The following is a 9,451-nucleotide window of genomic DNA, read 5'->3' on the forward strand; positions in this document are numbered from 1 at the left end:
CTCTCTCTCTCTCTCTCTCTCCCTCCCTCCCTCTCCTTCTCTCTCTCTTTCTCCCTCTCTCTCTCTCTCTCTTTCTCTCTCTCTTTCTCCCCCCCCTCTCTCTCTGTCTCTCTCTTTCAAGGAGGGACTCACTCTTTAGCTCTGACTGTCTTGGTTCTCACTATGTAGACCAGGCTGACCTAGAACTCATAGAGATCTGCCTGTCTCTGTCTCCTGAGTGCTGGGATTAATACTTTTCTCGATAACTGCATTTCAAAGGGCTCTAGATCTTAGGTCTTGGAAAGAGACAAAGCATTCCTGGGTTAGAAACATCACTAAAGCATCACTAAGCTCTTGAAAGATTTAAAAAGATATTGGGAATATGTAAAGTGAATAAATAAAAAAATATTTAAATAAATAAATTAGTGTGGGGGGGAGGGCAGGGCACAGTGACATATACACAGAGAGGTGGAAGGTGGGAGGATCAAGAGTTCAGGGCCATCCTTGGATACATAATAAGTTCAAGGCCAACCTGGGCTAGAGTTCCTGTTTCAAAAACAACAACAAAGTTTTAAAAAGACTGACATACATCTCAGCTAGCAGGAGCTTACTTAGTTTTCTGAGGCAGGTGCTCCAAGAGAAGGGGTGGAGAATAGTCTCTGCCCTCGTGCATCTTAAAAAATTAATGAACAAGCCAGGTGGTGGTGGCGCACGCCTTTAATCCCAGCACTTGGGAGGCAGAGGCAGAGGCAGGTGGATTTCTGAGTTCGAGGCCAGCCTGGTCTACAGAGTGAATTCCAGGACAACCAGGGCTACACAGAGAAACCCTGTCTCCAAAATACAAAAATTAAAAAAAAATTTTAAAAATTAATGAACATATTTATGTATAATGTATAAGTGGAGGTGCATGTCCCATGACACGTGTATGGAAGTCAGACTTCCATGGAGTCAGTCCCGTCTTCTGCATGGCTTCTGGAGAACACTTAGGTCGTTAGTTTTACACAGTAAGCAGCATTATGCGCTGAGCCACCTCGCCAGCCTGCTTCCAGTATTCTTATCAAGGAGGAATCAGCCTTTTGGTTTAATTGTGTTACCTTCACCCCTTTCCACCCAGGCTTCTTTCTCCTTGTGTCTCTTGGGTCCTCCCATGCTTCACTTTCCTGTCTCTTAAATCCCTAAAGGAGAAAGCCCCTTTCCCTGAAGCTATCCCTCCCCACCGGCCACCATTTAGTTACCCCTCATCCTTCCCCGCGCTCGCCAGTTCCCCTGCCTGTGTCCTCATTCCCGCCTCTCTCAAGAGAAATAAGGACCAATTCATGCTTGGTATACTTGAAAGTAGCTGAGAGAAAATGAATTGTTACTGCAGGAGGAAAGGGTAGGGCAGGGTTAAAGGGCTAGTCTCTGTTGTTTGGTTTTGTGCTACCGAGATGTCCGCTAATCCCTTTTGTTTGTTTCTCAGGGTCATGGCAGAGGATCTCTGGAATCATTCCTCCCTGTCCAGCTTCATCCTTGCCGGTCTGTTCAACCACTCACCTTATGACTCCTTCTTCTTCTCCCTGGTTCTTCTGGCCTTTGGGGCTGCTGTAGTTGGTAACATCCTCCTCCTGATGCTCATCCAGGCGGATAGACGCCTGCACACCCCCATGTACTTCTTCCTCAGTCAGCTCTCCATCATGGACTTGACGATGACATGCACAGTGGTACCCAAGATGGCAAGCAACTTTCTCTCAGGCGGGAAGCTCATCTCCCTGGGAGACTGTGCATCTCAGATCTTCTTTGTGGTCACTGTAGGAGGTGCTGAGTGCTTCCTCTTGGCCGTCATGGCCTATGATAGGTATATGGCTGTCTGCCACCCCCTGAGGTACCCTGTCCTGATGAATTGGAAGGCCTGCTCTTTCTTGGCCATGGCATCCTGGATGGGTGGTGTGGCAGACAGTGTGATTGATGTTGGTGTCGTCTTTAGCTTCCCCTATTGCGGATCTTTAGAGGTGGACCACTTCTTCTGTGAGGTTCCTGCCCTGTTGCGCCTCTCCTGTGCAGACACCTCACTATTTGAGGGCCTCATCTATGCATGTTGTGTGGTGATGTTACTGCTGCCTCTTGGGGTCATTGTGGCATCCTATGCTCGGGTCCTCACAGCTGTGATGAGGATGCCCTCCACTGAGGGGAAACAGAAGGCCCTCACCACTTGTTCTTCCCACCTGGCCGTGGTGGGTCTCTACTACGGGGGAGCCATATTTAGCTATATGCAGCGAGCCTCAGCGAGGACACCATTGGGGGATAGAGCCACCTCCATCTTCTACACTATCGTCACTCCGATGTTCAACCCACTTATTTACAGCCTGAGGAACAGGGAGGTGACCAGTGCTCTGAAGAAGATTCTGGAGAGGTGGGGCATGTAGGCATCCCCACCCCCTCACAACTCACCCTTAGGTTCTTTTCTCATCTCGTCCTTCTTCTGCCCATCCTTCTCTGCCATTCCAATGCTTCCTCTATGCCTTTCAGGGCCTCTCTGGCTAGGTAGGACTAGGCTTTAAGCCGAGAGTAACCTGCTAATATAGGATACTTGGAAGGATGATGAGAGAGTAACAGATGGGTTCCTTAGCTTCCTGGGCCACTTTTCTCCTCCGAGAACCATCATTTTGAGAACCCAAAGGCTACTCCGAATTTTAGAACCAGGAGGCATCCTGTTTATGTTATCCTGAGATTGGCAGGCACAGACTTTCCTCTAAGCTACATGTTAAGCTGGACATGTGGCTCAGTTGGTAGAGTACCTGCCTAGCATGCACAAAGCACTTCATTCCATTCCCAGCATATGAACCAGACATATTAGCCAATGCCTGTAATCTTTCCTCTTGGGAGAGAGAGACATGAGAGTCAGAAATTCAAGGTTATCTTTAGCTACACATTGAGTTCCAAGCCCAAGTTCTAAGCTGTCCCTGTTAAAAAGCAGACAAATACAAAGAAACCACAGGGAATCAAGGCTGGAAATGGACTCACAACTCATTTGCACATTGAAAAGTGGAATCAAGCACTTTGAAATGTGGTACACAGTTTGGTTTATGTAAGAAATATGAAACTTTGAGCAAGGTTACTTCTCTGTGGACTTCACGTTTCTTATCTGTTCAACCATGGTTGCTGATACAAATCACACCCAGAGTTCCTTGGCATTCACTAATAACTAATTACTTTCTGTGAAGCTCCATTTTATGTGTCTTGTTATTAGGAAATATAATTTTGTATCTTTCCACAATTGCACTTTACCTTTTCTATTAGAAAATGGAGTTTCAGTGTGTTGCTTTGAATGACCTGGGCTCAAGTGACTTTTGAAGTCATTGGGACTGATGCTAGACAGTAGAACTTTGTACATGACAACAATAGAAATGAGACCAAGTCACACATTACAAGCAAGACAGGTAAACTGTGTTGTAACATCAGACTGGCTGACTTCAACTACAGCTAAAGAAAGAGCTCTGAACCTTGGTCTGAATCAGGCTGCTGGTCACTGGACAAAATGGAGCAGCAGGTTTCTTATCAGTGTTGGGGGTCCTAAGTTGAAGAATGTTAACTGTCCTGTCAGAGCCATGTTCTCAAAAGTTTGTCACCTTACACACAAGCTTTGTGACCTTGTATTTGGCCACCTAATGAGCAGTGGACTTCCTCCAGGAATTGTTGTCAGTCAGTGCTACTTCCTTGGGTAAACATCCCTGCTTTATGGCAGAGCTGGAGGACTTACAATGGGACGGAGGCAGAGGAAAACATACACCATGATTTTAGTGTGTAACATATTAAGAGTTTATTTCATTATCTTGAAATGGTCCCTGCTGCAGGACTACAGACACTCCTCTGCCTTTAATCTTTTATTATTTATTTATTTATGCTGTGTTGGAGACTGGTTTCATGTTTTATGCATGGTGGGTGTGGGCTCTACCATTGAGCTACACTCCTAGTTTGGGCTCCTACCTTAAGTGTGTAATCAAGGCATAGAAATGTTAAGAAAGCCACATGTTATTGATTCCTAAGTTGATCTGCTTTCTGCAGACACAATTAACAAGTAAACATGGTATATGTTACAAGTGTTTGAAGTGATGTTTGGCTGTATGCACATTTGGAAACAATCGCCATGGAATAGGGCAATCTCTCAGAGCTGGAGTTTAAGCCATGGGAAATATAGAGAGAATAAATAACTCACTCTACACCAGTGGTTCCCAATCTGTGGGTCATGACCCCCGATACCATCAGGAAATTCAGATATTTACATCATTATTTAAAACCGTAGCAAAATCACAGTTATGAAGTAGCAACAAAAATAATAATGGTTGGGTGTCTCCACAACATGAGGAACTGTATTAAAGTGTCACAGGTTTAGGAAGGTTAGAACCACTGATGTATACAATCAAGAGTGTTCACGGGCAGATTGATTTGGGGGTGTAGTGAACCCCATGTTAATTTTTTTTTAAGATGTATTTGTTGTTATATGTAAGTACAGTGTAGCTGTCTTCAGACTCACCAGAACAGGGTGTCAGATCTCATTACAGATGGTTGTGAGCCACCATGTGGTTGCTGGGATTTGAACTCATGACCTTCGGAAGAGCAGTCGGTGCTCTTACCTGATGAGCCATCTCACCAGCCCTGAACCCCATGTTAAACATGCATTCTACAGTTAAGCTAAACTCCAGCTCCCAGATTGTTTATCACTGAAACCAAAGGAGAAACAGAAGTGAGACCACTGTAGACAGGAATCAGCATTTGCTTTAGGTTTTGTTGCAAGTACTTTGTATTGTTTTGTTTTATTCGAGATAGTGTCTGGTGTTACCCTGGCCGACCTCAAACTCTCTGCACAGCCAACAATGACCTTAAACTCCTAGTCTTTCTGTTTCTCCTATGTGTTAGGATTATAAGCATGGGCCACCATGCCAGGCATAAGAACAGGAATTGACTTTTGTCAGGACAGAATATCTGTGAAGACAAATATTCAGGAAGGACTTAGGAAGTATTCCTTGGGTGTCTTAAGACAGTGTCTGCTCTCATTATGTAGTCTGGTCTAACCTTGATCTTATGATCATCATACTCTCCTGCCTCAGCAACTCCACCCCTAATTACTGAGATTACAGGTATGTCCAACCATACACAAGTCAAGAGATAATTTTTTATCCATATTTTTTCAATAAAGACCTCCTTTAAACACATTGGACCAAAAGAAAAAAATGTATATTTAACTATTCCAGAACAAAAGTGACCTCCACCAGTTTCCTGGTACATCATGGTATGTCAGGTATAGAGATACTGATGAAGAAGAAAACATGGTCCAGCCCTTGAGAGCTTAGAGTCTGGGCCATAATTCAAAATGTTTTAGTTAGAAGAGACCTCTGAAAATGAGTTCTAGAGTAGAGAGACAAGAGAGAGAATGAGAACTTGCTGGCCAGAGAGAACCAGGCCCACCTCATGTAGGATCTTGTAAGCCAGTGTGAGGAGTTAGAACTCTGAAGGAGAGAAAATGTGCCCTGGGTTAGTTGGTTTGTTTGTGTTTGGGAGCCAGGGGCCCACTATACAATTTAGACTGGCCTCAATCTCACTATCTGCCTATGTGTTGAAATTACTGGTGCTTATCTGTTGTAGTATTTTAATGGGGGTTTCTGCCCCATTCTTGCCCAAATGGCATAGAAACACCACAACTTATTAATAAGCTGTCAGCACTCTGCTAGGCAGGTTCTGAGGTATTCTAACCTACACCCCAGCCATAGGCCCTGTGTTACTTCTCAACTGAGTCTTGCTCTGTTCTGTTAATATGTGTCCTCAGGGCGATTTTCTCATGGCCACATGATCATGGTCCATCCTCACGGTCCATCCTGCCTCATTCTCCTTCTTCCTCTACCTTTCTCCTTCTCCTTGTGGTCCCTACCTGAGACCTCCTACTTGATCTCAAGTCTTGCCTTCCTCTCTCTCCTGCCCAGTCATAGGCTCTAGCCTTAAAAAGATTCATAAGAGATTACTGGGGAAGCATTCTTTACTGCACATTGGTCAGGATAATGCCCATGTCCAGGTTGCGACCTGATCTAGGACACAGAACTCAGCATCTGAATACACAGCACACAAGACCAGCCTCAGCAGGTACCAACATACCCAGCTGATATTTTTAATAGGTCCATTCAGGAAGCTCCTGCACTAATTGAATGCAATGCAATGTAATTTGTAACCCCCTCACTGTGGTTTACAACTGTAAATGTAAACCTGTGAACACATTCTCAAAATTGTGTCAATCTGCATCTTTCCAGATTTTGATCCTAATGCTAGCATCTTGTTAGTCATTAAGGAGCTTGAAGATCACTGGTTGGCTCACCCTCATGATCAGCTTGGGATCCCATCCCCTGTGTCCATAGTGACATTACTTTCAAGGAAGGGAGATGTATGACAGTTGCTACTCTTGATTTGAAATCCCCATGGGAGAGGGAGGCAGGAGGAGGTAGTATGGCTTTGCTGAGGTCTGTTAAGGGAAACCATCCTATTTTATAGTTAATTTAAAATTTTTTCCTCCTGGTAAGGCAGGGTATTTTAACCTAAGATATTAAAAAAGTTTATGTTAATGAATGTTTGCCTGCATGTGTGTATGTTCCTGGCATGCAAGCCTAGTGCCCTGTAGGGGGTCAGAAGAGGGGATCCGATTCTTTGGAACTGGAGTTGCAGGTGACTGTGAGCTACCATGGGGCAGCTGGGAACCAAATCTGGTTCTCTGCAAGTCACCATGGAGCCTTCATCTCTCCAGTTCAAAGTAAGTTATTTTATAAATTCTTTTCAATCTTTTACCTTTATTTGGTAGGAATATGGCTTTCTAGTAAGAAAACAAAGACAGATTACTGTCTCCAGGCTTAAGGAGTAATCCAAATCAACTGGACAGGAAAACTACCCTTCAGGAAGACTCTTCCAGAAACTCTAAGGAATACTATGAAGTCTCCTTAACCTGTAGATCAGCACAATGGTCTCTCTGGCCATTGTCTGAAGTCCACCCCTCCCCTCTCTACTTTAAGGGTGCCCTGCACAATAGTACTTTGGTCAGCACTCATTTTCTTGTGATTATTTCCTATTAACCTGAGGCAAAAAACAAAAAAACAAAACAAAACAAAACAAAACAAAAACAAAAAAACCCATGGGTTTGCTGTTTTAGTTTCAAAGGTAATACATGATCTCTGTTAAAAAAAAAAAATCCCACCATGGGACTACAGAGATGGCTCAGATAAAATGCTTATTTCAGAAGCACAAGGACCTGAGTTAGGATCCTTCCACCTATGTAAAAGCTATGTGTGGTGGCACTCTCTTGTAACCCCAGCTCTGGGGGACAGAAGGCAGAAACAAGAGGATCCCTGGGGCTTGCTAACCATCTAACCAGTCTGGCTAGTCACTGAACTCTAGGCTCCTTGAGAGACCCTGTCTCAAAACAAATGGAAGAGAGTGATAGAGGGCCTTCACATGTACACAGACAAGCATAACAACACACACACACACACACACACACACACACACACAGACATAGACATACAAACATGTTTATGGTCCAGAACATTTGGACCATAAAAAATTATGGCATCATAACATTGGATAGTATGAATAAGTTTATTTTGTATAGTAACAAAACAGGTAGCTTCCAATCTCTAGGCTGCATAGTAAGAGCCTGTCTCACTAACAACAACAAGGCACCTCTCCCCCTCCCTAAAGAACTAATCCAATCATGCCTCTGAGTATTTAGTACTACAAAGAGGCACTTAAAATATTAACAGTGGCCAAACATTTCCCCTTCAGACACTAGCATTGAACTTCTGGGTCTGTTCTCTTTTGGTTTGTTATGTTTTTTTTTTTCCCCAACACAGCTCTTTGTAGGCTTATATTTTTCAAAACCTACTTTAAAAATGCTAACCTCCTGTCTAGCCTACCACCCACCAGAGGTAGTGGAAAAGACGGTTAATAGGGAAAAGGAGGGTGCGGACCTGTTTAGAAATAGTTCTTTGGAGGGAATCTAATCGGTGTTGTCAGGATATCAGCAGTATCTCGATCCACTTTCAAACACCATTCAAGAAACGGCAGTGGCAGGTTGATCCAGGAGAAACCTCAAGATCTGCCAATCTGCTGGAGTCTGCAGAAGTGGCGAGAAGACACAGGAACACTACTAGAAGTTCTCCGGGTGTGTTTCTCCTTGCGAAGTCATGACAAATGCAGACCAGCAAAGAGCAGCAAGGTGAACCAATACTACACAGCTCTGTTCACTGTCTTCTGGGATATATTTATCCCCTCTCCAAACATCATGTGTCCACCCAAGCGTCTGCTCTACCAAAATATCACATGCCCCTTTTCCAGGCAGCTTCCAGAAAAATACTGCATGTCTATTCTCAGCAAAACATCTTCCATATGTCTGCTTCAGCAAAAACATCCTCTCGTAAGACAGTTTCCAGAAAAGCAACACATGACGCAACTGAATCTCCAAAGAAACCAGAAAATTCTACTTCAGTTCTTTGAATCTGGCACACTTAAAGCCTAACTCAAGGTTTACTGAGCCCCTGCAGATGAGTCACCTTTGCTTTCTGGGGCTTGGGGGAGTGCCTGAGAGTGAATTAGTCACTGTGTTTATTTACCTCAAGCTCTCAACACTTATTTGTGAAGAACAATATTTCCCTGTATCACTACGGCACTAACTAGAAATCAACACTCACATAAGTATTTTCTTATTTTGGGGCTCTTATTCATTTTTTTTGACCTAATATTTTGAAAATGTAAATGTCATCAGGTGGCTCATCTTGCAGATTATCATCACAATAGTACTCTCCCGCTTTTCCTTCTCCTTTTTTTTTTTCTAAAGGAAGCTCAAGGACAATTTTATCAGAGTTTACAGCAAACTGGTACAGATGAGATGAAACCTCTGGCATGCACAAGGAAGAGATGGAGAAAACACCATGACTTTTAAGTTAGGCATGGAGTAGAAATCAGAGACAGCCTCTTAAGAAAGGAACCAGCACTCTCAAGAACATAAGGATGCTAGAGAGCTGAGGAAAGAGCCTGAAGCCAGAAAGAGTCTGAAGTCCTTTCCCCTACTTAAAAAAAAAAAAAAAAGTATTTGTTTTTTGTTGTTTATTCTTCTCTCATATATTACATCCTGACTGCAGTTTCCTCTCTCCTCTCCTTCCAGTCCCCACTCACCTCCCCTCTCCTCCAGATCCACTCCTCCTTCATTTCCAAAAAGAGCAGGCCTCCCAAGGATATCAAACAAACATGGCAAAATAAGATGCCATAAGACTAGGCAAATCCCTTCATGTCAGGACTAGGCGAGGCAATCCAGTAGGAGGAAAAGGGTTCCAAATTGGGCCAAAAGGACCAGAGACAGCCGCTGCTCCCACCGTTAGGAGCCTCACAAGAACACCAAGCTACACAACCATAAATACAGGCAGAGGGCCTAGGTCAGATCCCGTAGTCTTCCTGATCCTCTCTT

General features: G+C 43.8%; 1 protein-coding gene across 1 annotated transcript; it reads left to right on the top strand.

Annotated features, from left to right (window-relative positions):
• Positions 1-1,442: 1,442 nt before the first annotated feature.
• Positions 1,443-2,381, top strand: LOC116078114 (olfactory receptor 2M3-like). Its single transcript, XM_031353087.1, has one exon. The coding sequence runs from the start codon at positions 1,443-1,445 to the stop codon at positions 2,379-2,381; it is 939 nt and encodes a 312-aa protein (XP_031208947.1).
• Positions 2,382-9,451: the final 7,070 nt, after the last annotated feature.

This window comes from Mastomys coucha, unplaced genomic scaffold, assembly GCF_008632895.1.
Source record: "Mastomys coucha isolate ucsf_1 unplaced genomic scaffold, UCSF_Mcou_1 pScaffold5, whole genome shotgun sequence".
NCBI lineage: Eukaryota > Metazoa > Chordata > Mammalia > Rodentia > Muridae > Mastomys > Mastomys coucha.

Excerpts from the sequence above, each read along its gene's own strand:
- LOC116078114 (XM_031353087.1), top strand. The coding sequence starts at position 1,443 with ATGGCAGAGGATCTCTGGAATCATTCCTCCCTGTCCAGCTTCATCCTT.